Consider the following 17251-nt stretch of genomic DNA (forward strand, 5'->3'; position numbering starts at 1 on the left):
AAAGAAGTTCAAGACAAAATATAGCTTAACTCAAAGATTCAGGACTGCAGGGCTTGACATTAGAAAGACATCTTTCCCCCCGCTCCCTTTAAACGAAGCAATTTCATGTAAAATCACTAAAAGCCAATACTTTTTGAACCCTCTGCACTGTTACACTTCTTCAAGCCCAGCCCCACATTAAACACAGCTTTCAAGGCATCCTAATTTGGTTTCCAGATTTGACATTTCATTAAAGGCCACCTCTGCTTGGCAGTTGGCTGTTGCTTATCTGTTGAGTGGTCACTTAAGACAGATATCTCTGCATTTCTCAGAATACAAAGGGCAATTCATTTAACTTCCTTGATTCAGGAGATTTTAATGTTTGGTTTGATTTGTGACCATTCACAATGGTCCTTTTTGGGTTTCAAAGACTACATCTGAGTCAGTTGCAGTCCTGTGTCATTCAATTTGAGAACAATATTGATTAAAAACCTGAACAAAATGAAAGTTACCCTTTGAAAAGGTAACATGAAATAGCATTAATTTAAGGCCTGCATTTAGATGCAGATAGTATCTAGTTCAGATCCAGCTGCAAACACTAGCTTCTTAGGGTCCAGTCGACAGTAGGGGCCAGATCATGTGAAGAGAAGATTGTCAATGTTTATCACCTGCCATTTCTGACAAATCACTGTTGATTTGACCTTCCACTAGTAATCCCATTGAAAATATTTACCATCTACTCTACGTGACACATGGGCTTCAGTTTATGACCTCTCCTGTGAATTCAGTGCATAAAAGTTTGGGGATTAGAGCACTTTCAAAAACCCAATCTGGATGATTCACCCCAACTGTCTCACTGATTTCAGCCTGCTTAACCACTCCCTGGTCTGTACAAAGGGTACTGTTCTCTGCTGTAAACAGAAATATTACTAATCTGATGGTTGTGTCAGCCTTCTGCTGGCTTTCTGTGCATGCATGAATTGAATCCTAATGCAGTGTGCAGTCTTGGTCCATCATGATTTTGTCCCTTGGATATGCTGACCTGGATATTTTTTGATCAATGTTCTTTCTTCTTTCAGATTCTGTAATGAGAATAATCCGTGTCCGTTGCCAATTTTTTGGTCTTCATGGGGTCCTTGGACTAAATGTAGTGTCAATTGTGGTGGAGGAATTCATTCGAGGCAGAGGTCCTGTGAAAATGGAAATACATGTCCAGGCTGTGCTGTGGTATGTATTGTTTATTGACACTGCACAAGGGACACCTATCACATCTAGTACCTAGGAACTTGACATTTTACTCCTCTCTCCATCTTGATATTACTTTTCAATCTAGAAGAAAATGCTATCCTCAGCTTCTGCTGACAAGGGTGCTGAAATGAACTGGGAAGCAGAGAGGTGTCAGATTCACCAAGTCAGTGAAGTTGGTGTGAGAGTGTGTGTCTTTATGTGTGTGTATGTACAGGAAGGGACAGATAGGTAGGGACAAAGGACTTCCTTAGATCTCTGTAGGCTTAGATACCAAGTCCTTTGCTGGAAAGCACTGTACATTTTCTTCCTTCTGTCCTACTTCAAAGGATGACCCTATTGAGTCAAGGAGGCCTTATATGCATGAGAAGTAAGTCTCACTGTCATACTTGAGTAAACAACAGGTCAAACACCTAATTCACCCATCAGTGAGGTAATGGCTACCCATTTTCTCTCTTTATTTTCCCTTTCCTATTCTGGCAGTTGTTTCATGCAGCTGTTCTAATTAGTTTTGTGGAGAGTTTTCTTCAGTGTAAGTAGATTTGATCTGGAACCTCCCATCTGTTCACAAGCTGTTTGGCATTTAGTCTAGAATCATGAAGTCCTGAAGCATTACATTTACTTCCCTCTGCCAGAAAAGACTGGTTTATTTATTTGTTTTTAAACAAGAACGTAATGTTTGTCACTGGAGTTCCTCTCACTAGTGGCAAGAATTGTAAAAACCCCCAAATCACCCCATCCCCATCCAGCCAGAATGTTGTCCATACTCAAGGGATGCTCTACACTGAGGACGGCATACGGTTCATAGCCCTCCTAGACAGCTCAAAAAGCCAAACAAAACTAGCTGTAAAAAAAGATAATCTAAACCCATATTAAAAATAAACCAATAAACTTTTAAAGGAAATAAACCTTACTGACATTTTGTCCTCATAGGGCTTCTCTAGGCTGACCTGAGAGCAGCATCTTAGTATCACAACATAAAACTTGTTTGCCGTTATTATTATCTATTGCCTGAATTATCCTCCTGCCCGTAATGTACTAAGCTTTCAAAGCCCCACAGGACTCTGAGTCAGCAAAGAAACACAAATCTCAGGGAGAGATAAAAATAGCAAACATAGTTCACCCTCAAGGGTCACCTGAAGCTGTACATGGTCACCACCACTGCATCTGTAGTCACAGAATCATAGAATATTATGGGTTGTAAGGGACCTTCAAAGGTCATGTAATCTAACCCCTCTGCAATGAACAGGAACATCTTCATCTAGGTCAGGTTGCCCAGAACCACATCCAGCCTGTGTGCTGTGCCCAGCACTAGCTTGTGTCTGCGAGGTCAGATAAGGTGGATGGAGGCTGTTGTAGATCAAAACGGTCTACATCATCTTATTTTCTGAATCCCCTTATTTTCTGGAATGTAAATAAATCTCTGTCAGTTAGGCTGCTGCCATTTAATAAGTAAAGAGAGAATGGATTTCCTTCTTGGCAGGAATATAAGACGTGCAACCCAGAGAGCTGCCCGGAAGTGCGCAGGAACACACCCTGGACCCCTTGGATGCCTGTCAACATCACCCAGAATGGTGCCCGCCAGGAGCAGCGCTTCCGCTACACGTGTCGTGCCCAGCTGTCTGATCCCCATGAGCTGCAGTTTGGGAGAAAGAAAACCGAGAGTCGGTTCTGCCCCAGTGATGGCTCAGCAGTGTGTGATACTGACTGTACGTCTTGCCAGCTCTGGGGGACTGTAGAGCAAGCTGAGATGGTGGTAGAATGTGATTCCTCTTAGAACAATAAGAACCTGATTGTGGCTACATGAATCCCAACATGTGCAACTAGCGTTTCTGCAGAATGGCAGGGATGGAGAGAGAACCCTGTGGCTTAGAGATCAATACCATTGTAGCCTCTGTGCCTATGACAGTGTGTAGGTTTGCTTATGCTACTGCTGGGCTGCCCCAAAGACAACAGGCAAAGAATCAGGGTATAAAGAAGAGAAGAGCCATTCTGTGTGTCTCTCTGGAGGTCCCCTTGTGCACTGCCTCTGAGATTATTCCCTTCAGTACTGTTGTGATGCAAGGCAGTGTCCTGAGGATACAGCTCTGACTGCCACAGTTTGCTGCCCAGAAAGGTCATTTATCAGGGTTATCAGTAGACTCTGTGTGTACAAATTTGGTTCAGTGTCTAGCTTAGCTGTAACCCTGTGGAACAAAGCTTCCCCTAAGGGCTTTCAGCAGAAATTCTTCCCTAAGGGCACATAAATCCTGGTTTTATTCATCACCTAAAAATCTTTTTAAAAGCCCAACAACTGATCTCATAGTGTCTTGTTTGTTTTCCTTGAAGCTCTTGTTGATGACCTCCTCAAGACTGGTAAGACCTCTGCACGGATTATCAATGGGGGCTGGTCCTTTTGGGGAGCCTGGTCTTCCTGTTCCAGGGACTGTGAGCTGGGCTTTAGGATCAGGAAGAGAACATGCACAAACCCTGAACCTAAAAATGGTGGCTTGCCCTGTGTGGGGTCAGCGATGGAGTACCAAGACTGCAATCCACATCCCTGCCCAGGTAACCATGATCATCTTCCTGCATGAAATTCAGAGGTATTCTTCACCATATTAATGGTAGAGCCACAAAAAAGCAAAAACAAAACCAAATGATAAACTGGTATTTCCAAGCTTTTTTTTCTTTTGTTTTCCTTTTTTTTTTTTTTATTTTGGGGGATTTTTTCTTAATTTTTTTAAGCTATTGTAATGACCCATGTATGTGAACTTTAGTGCAGACTGATGTCTCACCACAGCTCAGAGTGTAGCACAGCCACAACCTCTAGTGTAAATATTATTGTGGCTTGTCTAGCAATGTTTTTCCTCAAGAAGGTTTGATGCTCCATCCAGTGGGGGCCATCACAGTGCATCTGCTACTTGATGAGGAGACAGACTTGATAAATGTGGCTTAATACTGTGTAGAGATGCTTGATGTGGCAGTTCTTCTTGTGAACACTTGTTTCTTCCCCCTCTCCTGCTTACGTATTGTTCTTGCGATGGGCATCTACTCTTGACATCAGTTACCATTTCCTGCACAGCCAGCAGGGAGTATTCTTGCCTGGTTTCCTGGTTTTCAAGTTTGTCCTCATGTTTATGTTGCACTCCTGGTCCAGAATAGTAATAATAGACCATTGACTACTGTATGCTCTCTGCTCTCTCACTTATCCTTCTCCTTGCTTTGTAATAGCTATCTAAACTAAATTTAAGTGATCTTACATGAATTACCTTGCCTCTTTGCAGTTCTAGTAATTATCTACCTCTGGCAATATAGTTTGTGGCCTACACTTGAAAATGCTATATTATAATAGTAGTATTATGATTCTAAAATTCAATACAATGATAAAATTCCAATGCAGATACTACCAGAATGTGCAGCAAGAGGATAGTAGGAATGTCAAATATTGCACTCTATGGCCTATAAAAAGAAAATAACTGTAGCACTATAAAGGCATCTATTAGTACTATTCTGGAAGCTCTCAGTGGCTTTTCACTAATGTCTGTGCCCTTCTGTGCTGTTTTCTCCCCTTGGACACTATGATGTTTTACAATCTGTTCTCAGTGCATGATTACTATTTCTCTGTGTCCCCTCCTTCCCTGCCTCACTCAATGTGTATAAACAAGTACTGGGTTTATCTTCCACCAAGTCATCAGGTTATTATCTTCTGAATTAATGGCATGTGGACCTGCAAATTAAGCAGTCTAGTAGCCTGACAAGGAGCAGGGTGAGAATCAGAGATCTTAAGTCCCTCTCTAGTTTTATTATTAACCTGTTACGGGGTTGTGCTGAGATCATAGAATCATGAAATGGTTTGGGTTGGAAGGGACCTTTAGAGGTCATCTAGTTCAACCCCATCTGAGCAAGGACAATACATAAAGCCTCTGAGTTTCTGTTTCCTGCAGGTTGGAATTTAAGGACTCAGGGTCCCCACAGAAAAGTGCCATACAAGCTCCACTTGGGTTGTACAGCACTTTTTTCCCCCAAGTAAATCTGCTGTTTCAGTAGATGAAGCATCAAAAGACAATATAACGATAACAGTGCTGTTTTATAAAAACATGTAGAACAGAATATTTCAGTGACTACCCAAAAGAATAGTTTCTATTTTGGCACTGTATGATGCAGAGTCTTTTTGTGAATAGACTTCATTTTACATCTTCGGAGTGCAGCACATTTGTATCCTCTCTTAATACAAAGTTCTTGTTGTCAGGCCCAAATGTATTCGGGTGCAAGAAACAGATAGCTAGTCTGGGCAGGGTGGATCTGGAAGGTAGGATACTGGGGCTCTCCGGCTTTGTCACTGAGAGGAGTAATCAGCAGCATCTACCTCTTTCTCCTTGCTTTTCATTGTCCTTCAGTGAAAGGCTCATGGTCTTGCTGGACTCCTTGGTCTCACTGCTCAGCCACCTGTGGAGGAGGACACTACCAACGCACGCGGACTTGCACCAATCCAGCTCCGTCTAGTGGAGAGGATATCTGCATTGGTCTGCACACAGAGGAGGCCCTTTGCAACACGCACCCATGTGAAGGTAGCAGTTCTCATCCCTTCTCCGGCTGGCTTGGGTGGTGGTGGGAGTATGAAACAACTGCAAAATGTTTAAAAAGTAAATCATAAACCTGACCAGTTAGAAGCTTTTCTGTCCATTCAGTAAATGTCTATTGAGATGGGAAAAAAGAGACATCCCTGTGTTAAGCTGCAATGCATCACCTTTCTCTTTACTTGTTCACTAACCCATTCCCTGGCATTCTGGTGCCAGACAAGATCTTTTTAGCGGCTGATCCTTTTAAAGTAATTGGAAAAGCAGGACCTTTTCAATGTGGAGCTTTTCAATGTGGATGCTTACAAGACAAACAAAAGGAGTCATCAATCTGTACAGTTGCTGAAGAAACAATCTTTCCTTTTACTTACACAGACAGGGAGATGAGCATGTGCTCAGAGGACAGGGTTTAGATCTGTGCTGGTTTTGAACCACATTTGTATATTTCTGATCCAGTGCAAGCTGACTCCTGCCTTTAGGAACATCAGCAAAACTTTTAAATGCTGTAATTGGTTATGGCTGCTTGTGGTATTCATGGGAGGCCACCTCAAAACTTGGAGATCCTCATGCAACATTGCCCCATGCAGCTCCTTGTATGTCTTTAACCAGAGAGCTGATACATGAGCTTTTATGACAGCTGTGTGCTGTGCAGTGCTCCACCAAGGGTTCTTACAGTACGTATTAAGCAAACCACAACCTGACAAGTAGGATATGATGCTTGCACTGTTATTTGTATTGAGAAATGAAGTTAAACAAAGGCCTCTGGATTAGGTGTATGAGAGAGACCCATGCAAAGAGCTATATATCCTTCATCATGAGAGAAGATTGGTATGAACAAAGGATCCTTTTCCTTCTTGGTGATGTTGTCTGTGTGTTTTCTTGATCTTGGATTTCAGGTGGGTGGTCAGAGTGGTCAGAGTGGAGCCTGTGTAATGAAGAGGGTATCCAATACCGCAGTCGTTACTGTGAGATACACAGCCCAGATTCTTCTCAGTGCGTCGGAAACAGCACACAGTACCAAGATTGCCTGTATAATGAAATTCCTGGTATGTACAGTGTCATAGAGGAGAGAGAGGATGAGCCAATCCAGGAGAGCAACTCATGCCCGAGACTGTCAAATTAGGCTGAGTTTTTCTCTATTAAAAATTGGGTTGGAATGCTTCTAGAAAAAACAAGCGAATACACAAACATGTTGTAAACTCCCTTGTTGCAGGCACAGATTAACTGTCATTCCTTTAAGGCAGCTTAACATTTCTTTAGAAGAGAATTACCTAGATCTGTAATAAATAACTAGAATGGCTTCACCTGAATTGAAACTTTTAACCTTGCATAGTTCATCTCAGGCTGGCTTATAAAAATTAACTTTGTACTCAGTATGGATATAGTCAACAGAAGGTCCTTGAGTTCAGGTATGAAAAGAAGCATCCTAAAAGAGCAAAAAAATTAGGAGAGGCAGTTGGAGGAAATTGCTGTGTAAAGTGGGAACATTAATCCACAGTCTTACAGAGCAATACTGTTGATAGACAGATGGTCATCAACATCTTCCATCCTGTGTTTGTGGAAATTTTATCTCTTGGGCAAATATCTGATATGGGTCTAGAATAAATAACCCCTTTCCATGTGTTCTTTTCTGGATTGCTGTGCCCTGACCTAAAAATCTGAGATCACTAGGCAATTATATTCTTCTTTTTCATGGTTTTCTCAGCTATCTTCTTTCCCCTAAATTGCAGAAGCCAAAGAGTCATCAGGAAACAGTACTGGAATTGCCAGGTCTTTGGCGTGTTTTTCACTCTCTGAGCTTACCATTCAATTTAGAGAAACTCTGAGCTTGTGGCAGAACACGTGAGCACCTTCTCGTGTCTGGAGCACAGGGGGTTTAATTACTTGAAGAAGTAATGGCAAAATGACAAGTTTCTCCAATCTTCTCTTTGTTTAGTGATCCTGCCAGCCTCCAGCATTGATGAGAGCACAAACTGTGGAGGTAGGTACCACTAAACTATACATATTATTTTTATCTTAACCTGGCTTTTTTTCTCTCTGTGCAGTATCAACCAAACCATTAATCTATACTGCTCATATCCCACTGATAGCCTTAATTCCACTGGAGTCTTGCTGTCTGAATCAGACTGGAGGAATGTATTGCATGTCCACTTCTCAGTTCCAAAATCTTTATTTATTTTGGGGTTTGGATTGACCACTGAGGGTCATTAATTACCAGGGAGCACATTGGTTGTCTCTCTCTACCCACAGGGTAAATGGTTCTGCAGAAAGGAAGGGATATTCCTCATTCCACCACTGTAAGCCTCCAGCTGTTCGAAAGCAGGTGTTTTTAAATAACCTATAAATATTTCAGTGAACAAGGCCTCTTGGACAGCTATAGGATGAGATTAGAGTTTATACTTGTCCTCCAAGCACTTCTTTTCATTCAAGTCGTCACCTCTCATACAGATTGTGTCTCCTTTCTGCATGTAACTTGGAAAGATCCAGTCATTAGTGTCACTTTTACACTGCCCTAAGAGCCCCTATTGTAAAAATGCAGACAAAAATGGCAGGTTCCTTCGACATTTTAAAATGCTATTTTCACACTAATGACTATGTCAATTCCTGCTAGCATCACATCCACATTTTCCTGAAATCTAGATGATCTGCAGGCTGCCAAAATCTCTTCTCCCTGCAGAGATCATGGCAGAAAAAGGCATGCCACCTGTGACACAGAAACGTGGCCTCTTGCTTTGTGACTGTGGGGCAATCAGTGGAATTCAGCACCTGCAATGTAACAGTTGGCTTTCTGCACTACTCCTCCCTCAGAAGGTGCAAGGTGTCTGCTTCACATCCAGGAACTCCTTGCTACATCTTTTGCTATACTCTTAAGTGCTATATCCACATTTCCTTCTTTTACCACCATTGTATTTGCTGTTGCAATCTATTTTACCATAGCTAGTATCTATTACTTAGTGTTGTACAATATTTGTCAAAGAAGTCAATCAATAGAAATTCTGTTGATGCATCTCAGAAAATCTGTATTTTCAAAATGATGAACCAGAAAGTTTCCTCCTCAAGGAACTCCGCTGCAAACACAATAATTCATTTTTTTTTCCCTAAGATACAGCTAAAACTCACCTGAAGAATCAGATATGTCTTTCAAATATGAGAGTGAAATGTATAAGAGCTTTATGTTTTAGAAAGGATTTCCTACAAGTGACTCTTGCACATGTAACAATGAAATGAAACATTCACTGCAATATACTCAAAGCTGGGCAAGAGGAGAATGTGGCACAGTGTCATGTGGCTTTACTGAGCACAGTTGCATATTCTGTGTTTTAGCTCTCCTGAGTGATCTAAAGCAGGTTGAGGTTATTAAAAAGGAAATGTCTCATTGGAAAAGTCTTGTAACATTTAGTAGAAAATTATAATCTTTCTGCCACTGTTTTGGACCATCATCCAAAACACAATAGAAAGTGGTAATCTTGTAATGGAATTTTATAGTGTGGGTTAAAAAATAAATATAGCTCATCTGTCTAATAAATTCTGTATGTTCTTTTCTATAATTATGATTGAAGTACATTACTTTGCTGTAGAACTCTATTGGTTTTATTATTTTTAAACTCAGGAGGATATTTTTTAACTAAAGATTAGAGGAGTGCCATAGACTAATGGGCAGAATTCTCTATTTGAAAAGCATATCAGTTAAAATGTAAGATGGCACCAAAAAAATGCACACCGTGATCAGACTAAGAATGAACCTCATTTAAAGCCACTCTCTGAGTAGTCCCTTCTATTTCTCTACACACAGTTGAGTCAACACAGCAGTCTGTCCAAATGAATTGGCTTTTTAAGTATTATGGGAATTTTACTGCTTCAATTGCCACCAAACTGATATGGCTGACAGACAGCTGCCCTGGGGGGGGGGGGGGTTCTGGGCACACCCCCAAGGCACTGGGGCCATTGGCATTTCTGAAAGATGATAGAGCAACAGCAGAGGAAAGGCAGTAGCATTTGGAGTCATCATCTTTGAATCTTTTTCTGTAGGTTCCCACCTGCACATAGCAAAAGAAGACATGCTCATAAAGTTTTGCTACCCAAGATTGCCTCTGGTTGCTTCATTAATTCAGTGGCTATAAAGGTTGCTAGTGTTAGTTCTGGTGTCAGTGGAGATCTGTTGGTGGTTGGTTTTACCATGGGATTTAAGATTACCATAGGATTTACTGTGGGATTTTTAACCCCCTCTCTGAGGTGAGGGAAGAATTAGCAAGGAGTACTGTTTGACTTTTTCTTCCTCCCACCAGCCAGAGTGGCAAGCTAGGTATCTCCTACCACACAGGAGGCACAATTACAGCTCCTTCCAGAGGTCACTGCTATCCTTGGAAGGTGCTGCTGCAATCCCACTTGGAAAGATCTCTGTTGGAGGCTATTATAGTCCAAAGAGCTTTTCTGTTTGAAATTGTTTCACTATAGCTACCCTGCTGGCACCTATCTGCAACTGGCTTCCTATCTTTGCAGTTTGTGGAGAAAGCCATCAAAGTGCTTTTCAAGCAGATTCCCCTTTTCCTTTGTCCACCTTATCTTTCCCATTCCCCTGAGGACCCCTATTTCACTGTACAATGCACCTCAGAGGTAGTGCAGACATGGCCAAAGGAATGCCACTCTGTTGAATAAGCAAGAATGCTGAGCACACTTGGATTACATGAGGGAGGAATGTGTGTTCCCCACCCCGCACACAGAGCCATAGGCAATTTGGGCTATCCCTTCCTTTCCTTTCCCTTTGAGAAACACTGAGCATTTTTATCCCCTTATTCCCATGACATGCACATGCTTTGGAATCCATTAATGTGCATTGTTTGTGCGGCTCATTTCTTTAGCTGTCAGCTTAACATAATGTTTAGTTTCAATATCAATAGAAGGGAGAGAGGAGAGACAGGGAGGGAGCTTTGAGAGGACAATGCATGAACCTGTTAAGCTGCACAAGGCAGAACTGCAGTGGGGAGACCGATTTGCAGGGGGATTATGTCAGTTTATGTTAGAATGCAAGACTCTGGCTTCAACAGCTTATTAATGTTGATCCTGAGATGTCATAGCTCTGATTTGCACCTGTGGTCATGTTGTGGGAGGGAAAAAGGCTGTTCTTTAAAGATAGCATCTCTTGTCCTTTCTTTTGCAGGTTTTAGTCTCATCCATCTGATTGCCACTGGAATCTCCTGTTTCTTTGGCTCTAGCCTCTTAACGTTTGTGATTTACGTGTACTGCCAGCGCTGTCAGAGGCAGTCCCAGGAGTCGACTGTTATCCACCCAACCACTCCCAACCATCTCCATTACAAGGGCAACACAACCCCCAAGAATGAGAAGTACACCCCTATGGAGTTCAAGGTAGGAGAAATACCATTAACAGATTGATACTACCTGAGCAAATTCTGTATTTATGTCATAATTGCAGTTGGGTAGGTTTGTGTGTCTGCCCAGCTACTGGCATTACACATATAGTTGAAGGGACATTTAGCCATACTGTCAAAAAAGGGTTAAAAGGTCCCACTGCTGCAATGGGATTTTGTTCTGTTTCACAGTCCTGATGAATGCCAGTCTGGCAAGTACCTACTAAGATACTCCAGCCCATTCTGACTATTGTATTTATACAAATTGCCCTCTAGGAAATCAGTAAGAGCTCAGTTCAGTGCATTGTTAGTGCATGGTAAGAGGAAACGGAGGGGAGGAAGAATAAAAATGGAAACTTCATTAGACAAATAGTTAGGAAAATGCTTATTTGAAGGATAAGATTCTGAAAATGCTTTGGGAAAAACTGGAGAGAATGAGAAAACAGAGAGGGTTCTTCCCCCTCTCTTGGTAATGGACCAGTCAGCCCTGGTATAAATACAATGATAGCAGCAGAATTGGGAGCTGAAGCCTTATAAAAAAATGGGCAGAAAACTCTGTTGGCATGTCTGCTTGCTAAAGAGGGCACCACCCGTCATCTGAGCAGATAGGGCTAAGAGTACAAGAAACATTATGTGGAGACAGTAGCACATCACTGTACGTGATGAGCAGTGGGATGGGTGGACATGCTTCACGTCACCATGGGAAGAACAGCCTGCCTGAAGTTACTTGGGCTGTGTTAAGCATTATTTGGGAGATGAACACAAAACAGAAGGAAACCCTGCAGCTCCTTGTTCCATCATATAGCTATGTACTGTTGACATTTTGATTGTCTGCTTCTGTCGATCAGGCCTGGCTTCTAGCTGAGACCCAACAATAAGACCAGTGGTGGGATTGCTGCCATAGTCTAAACTCCCTGGGTATTGGGGACTGTTTTTGTGTAAGGATTGTATAATGCTGGGCACAGGACTTCTGATACACATGGCCGCAATTTGCAATGTGAATACACTGGGAACTAAGAGCTTGTATCAAACCATTTGAAAAGAGTCAATGTTGGTTTTGGTGTTTTAAAGGAAAACAGTTTGAGCTGAAAATATAACAGACCAGTCTAGCAATAAGCATGTGCTGAATTACTTGTGTTGGTCATTGCAGCCCCTCAGAGGATCTCACCACCTATAAATGCAGTCTCAAAAACATATTGCCTAGAAGCATAAGGATACAGTTTAATAAGGGTGCAGCATCATAATGCGAGTCAGGGTGGATTTTTGGAAAGTAAATCATGTCAAGCAAATTGGATTTCTTTTTTAAATTAAATAAATATTGATCTAGATAGGAGGGAAGCAGCAGATGTATTGGGATTTTCAGAGGCTTTTAACAAAGTTCCACAGGATGTATTATTCTATACATTCCACATACATGGGTTAGGTGATAAATTATTAAGACAGGTAAAGAACTGGAACCTCATCCTGAAAGTGTGAAACAATGAGAGTAATCCTTTCAGTTATGTGAGTAGTTGTGGCAAAGTCAATAGGAAGTCCCAGATGAGAAAAGCTTGCAGGAATAAAGAGATGATCAAGAATATTCTCTTGTTTCTTACACAGCAAACAGTGAAGAAAAGAGTCTTTTTTTTTGGCCAAAAGCAGGTAATTACAGGATTGGTTTTGTGTTAACATTTTCTTCATTATTTATATTGTACTATTGTATGTTATTAGATGATGCGGAAATAGGTAGAATGCTTAAAATTAAGAAGGATGATGTTGTTCACAGAATGATCTTGATCAATTGAGTAAATGAGTTATTTAATGCAATATGTCTATGCCAAGTGGTGCAGTGGAGTAGAAGTAATAAAGCTAGGAAAAGTTTAAAATAGCAGCAGATTAATTAATATAGTATCAGGAGGGAGTTGACCTCTGAGATAGATAAATCTCCAAATACTTGATCTAGTGTGTAGTAACAGTGAGCAGCTGTTAGAGGCTTCTTTTGAGGGACGTAAAGAGCTTAGGCATTAGGTCAAGTTTTGAAAGGTCTAGTTTACTTAAAGGAAAGCATTATCTAATTGGGAGTGCATGAGTTAGGCTGGGGGGAGAAGGGACTTGAACACAGGGAGAAATAGACCAGATGGGCTTATTTATAGAATGTTAGGAAGTGAAAGAGTTCAAGTGCATAAATCTGCAGTCATTGGACAGACCAAAACTAAATGTTTAGGAGCAAGGGGCTACTTGGTGAGAAGAACTGGAAGTCATACACTTTGAGTGGAGAATGAAGCAAAGAGGTATACAGAAAGGATAAAATCTGTTACAAAGTGAAGCTCCTTTTCTCTATTCCTGTTGAATGTTTCCTTATGTTCATCATCTCACTTGACCCCCATTTTTTAAACACTTGCCTTAAAATGGCTCATTTAATACTACAAATTTGCCACTCTTCAGTGTTCCCTTGAAGCATATAGCATTAGTGTGGTAAGAGGAAGGCTCTGTGTGCTCTGTGCTGTGTAATTACTTACAGAACTTGTTATTAGCTAGCTTTATATTTAGGAATAACTGGCAGATTTTTCTAAGGGTCAGGAGGGAGTTTTTCATGCCTTCAAGGAGCATGTGTGGTTTTATTGTGATGCTGCATAATTAACATTCAAATGATGGGGGAGCTAAAATTCACCTTCTGGAAAATGAGGCTTGGACTGAGCTTGGATATGGGCCAATCTGAATTTAAAATGTATGTGTATGAAAGAAAGTGGAAATACCTGAAATACCGGATTCTAAACCCAAATAATTTTCTATTCAGCATGTACTAAGAAAAGACCCCAGCCTTTTTTTAGGTAATAGAAGGAAAAGAATCTTTGTAGGGGTGTGTCTGTGAAAGAGTTAATAAATCCACAATTAAGGAAATACAAGGTGTGTAGACTACTTTTCAGTAACAGAAAATGATAACACACAGTGACATGATGGTAGCAGAAGGCTGACCATATGCACAAGTCTATTATTTTCCATTCTTTGATAATGAGAAGCTTCCTGCAGCCATCTTTAGTTTGTTTTCATCTTGAAAATCTCTGGTCTCCAAACAGCAGGTGGACACAGTAGAAAGTTTGGCAGTATTACATTCAAATGCACTGAATGCAAACTCATAAATCATGGTGAATTTTATGTGAAGTCAGATGTTGTTGAAGGAAGTGCTAGTCAATACCAGTCTTGTTGGACACATCAGCACAGCAGGGCAGTAATTCAGATCAGCTGTAAATATCATTCATGATGGTGACCTATTGATCATTTATCTGATGCTAACTTGCATAGGCAGTGTTTTGCAGAAGAGTTTTATTTTTGCTGTCTCCTTTTCTCTTCCTGTTTTGCTTTCTCAAGAATGCTGTGAGGCTTATTATTAGCTATTTTAGCCATGATGTCTTAAGAGATTTTCTGCATATGCGTTTACCAGCAGCATGTTGATTTTGATTTGCTATTCACAGATCGCAGGGGAGAGACCTTTTGGGTTACCTAATAAGCAGTTCATGTTTCATTAATTGGTTAGAGTTCATACAGCACTCTGACAATATTGAAGACTGTGCAGAACAAGAGTATAATGAAATAAAAATTATCTGCTCTTCACATTTTGGCATTATGGGTTACAGAACCACTACAACCCTACCAGCACTGCTATGACGATTAGTTAATAACTGGCCATCAAAGCAGAGAAGAGGTCCTCTTTTTTAACATCTTGCTTCAGCTGCTGAGTGACTGACATACATGAGTTCCTTATTAGTCATGCTGATGGCAAGCCAGATGATCATGGAGTAGAAGCAGGAGGATGTAGGATCAAGGCTGAACCTTTGTGAGTTGGGAGCTCTTGGAGCAGCCACACATGGAGAAAGGGTTTGGACTGAACTTCTTCCTATTGCTAAATCTGCCAATAAAGAAAGCCAACATTTTATTCTGCACAGGATTTGGACAGGCAAAGGCATCTGCACATTGGTCCAAATCCAAAATCCGATGGCCTTTGGATGAGGCCAGATGGGACTAGTGAGGAATGTAAGTTTACAGGATGGTTATGATGATGATTCTGCAGATTTTCCTGTTGCTTGTGCTGAACAAGCCTCCTTCTGTCCTTCCTTCCTTAAACACAGCTTTAGTCATGAGTCACAGCCAAATTCTTTCTGTACCGATGCCTCAAATAAGCTGCGGAAGCACCTGAGCATTGAATCTGATCTGGACGTCACCTTTGCTCTCAGAGAAGCTAAGGGCCAAACACTGAAGCTGTGCTCAGCAAAACAGTAATTTATGTCAATAAGCAAATTTATTGTTGGGAGAAAGAGGAGGTGAGAACCAAGTGAGATTGCAGGATATAGCAATGAAAGAGGGAAACTAAATATCTGATGTATCACCTGATACTTGGAGCTTCTAGGAGGACACTAGAACAACACACGTTCATTTCAGTAGGACTGTGAGTCCTGCACTTCCCAAAAGTTATATAGCAAATATATATGCAGCTGCATATATGGGGGGAATATTGGGACTCCAGACACTGTGATCTGCACTTCATTACTAATCCCAAATAATTCATGATAATAAAATAGCAACCCCGAGGGTTATGGAAAAGAAACCAATTCTGTCTTTGGATGAAGAATCCTTCTGAATAAAGCAAGAGGCTGGGTGATTGGAGTGGCATTCAACAACTGCAAAAAGAAATAAACTCAGGGTATAGGAAAGTGGATCCCTGTGTGTACTGTAAATGTCTCTCTCTGCTGATGGTCATTGCTGCTGCAAAAATCACACTATCTTTTTATAGCAGGGAGAGAGACAGTGGTTCAAGTTTAAATGAATTTTAACTACTGTCAAGTGCCCTAGAGGAATGTCTAAGTCAGCCTTGGTCTCTGAGGATGTTTGTTTCTCTCTGCTATGGAAAACTTAGGGCTTCAGTGTCCTATCGCTTAATTTGATATGTTGCTACTTCAAGTAAAATTGGCTAATCCATTTATTTGTAGTGATCACAACACATATACTGATATCCCTGTGATATACGCATTTTTCTTTTCCTGGTGACCCTTTTCCTGTGCATCATCCAAGCCCCAGGAAGTGGCTATAAAATTCAGACATAAGCAAGCAGCTGATGATACCCAACATCATCAGTAAGTTATGAGCGGCCTCCCTTAAGTATTTGCTTTAGCTGCATGGCATTTTAGAGAGAGATTTAGCTGATGTGTTCAGCTGGAAAAAATAAATACATATATATATAAAAATATATGGTAAATCAGATTGAAACATAAATTTTGTTCCTAGTGGATTTCATGCTTAACAAAGACTATTTCCCTTGAACAAAGTGGCATTTAAGAGCATTAAGTGCTTGAATTGTAGAGTACATATTTTTAGTACTTACTGTGAGTATAGTATTATTTGAACAAGAATAGTAGGGGTAGGGGGTTGTATTGGCAATGGAGCATTGTGCCCTTTCTTTATGATCCTGCAGTTGCAAATATCACTTCAGGGAACTCTCAATTTACATAATGCCTGCTAGGAAGCTAAAGCAAGAGAGCTTACTGATGGGGGGAAAAAGGATTAAGTGGTGCGTCTCAGTCAAAATATATTAGTGTCTTTTCTCCCCTTTATCATTGAGCCAAGTCAAATTGAGAAGTCAAGCATGCCTGGAGGTGTGGCTGTCCTAGGATGATTGTGCATATAGTGTGACACCTCTCTTGGAGGTGTCCTCAGCCCATGGCAGCAGTGGCTCAGTGGGTTGCTGTGTGCAAGTCACAGATACCTCCCTCTCATCAATGCATTATGTGAGAGTAGAAGAAGCTGCCAATTCAGAACTGAATGTCACTTTGCTCCTGCTCCCTCTGGGATGCTAAGCAGCTGCTTACAATGGTCGCCCAATGGGAACTAGTTCCTGCTCCATCTACTTTTCATAGAAACCCTCTGTTAATTTGCAGGGCTGTTGCTGCTCACCATGGAGTAAGAATCCACATTGATCCTCCTCCTCCACCATTTTGAGAGTGTCCAGCTTTTGGGATGACTTTGCTTTCCTCTTTAAGCCATATTGAGAAGCTTTAAGTGACACTGGGAGTACATGCTTCATATTCATCCTGTCATGTTTTTCTCTGTTGACTCAGCCTTCTCTCCTACTTG

General features: G+C 41.1%; 1 protein-coding gene across 1 annotated transcript in view; it reads left to right on the forward strand.

The window, feature by feature from the left end:
* Positions 1-17251, forward strand: part of SEMA5B (semaphorin 5B) — a 275414-nt gene that overhangs the window by 239235 nt on the left and 18928 nt on the right. The window contains exons 16-22 of the mRNA XM_005153798.3: positions 1059-1206; positions 2708-2933; positions 3553-3771; positions 5601-5771; positions 6677-6826; positions 7717-7761; positions 10939-11144. Of these exons, the coding sequence (XP_005153855.2) occupies positions 1059-1206; positions 2708-2933; positions 3553-3771; positions 5601-5771; positions 6677-6826; positions 7717-7761; positions 10939-11144 (1165 nt within the window). The remainder of the gene's footprint in view (positions 1-1058; positions 1207-2707; positions 2934-3552; positions 3772-5600; positions 5772-6676; positions 6827-7716; positions 7762-10938; positions 11145-17251) is intronic.

This window comes from Melopsittacus undulatus, chromosome 4 (assembly GCF_012275295.1).
Source record: "Melopsittacus undulatus isolate bMelUnd1 chromosome 4, bMelUnd1.mat.Z, whole genome shotgun sequence".
NCBI classification, from domain to species: domain Eukaryota; kingdom Metazoa; phylum Chordata; class Aves; order Psittaciformes; family Psittaculidae; genus Melopsittacus; species Melopsittacus undulatus.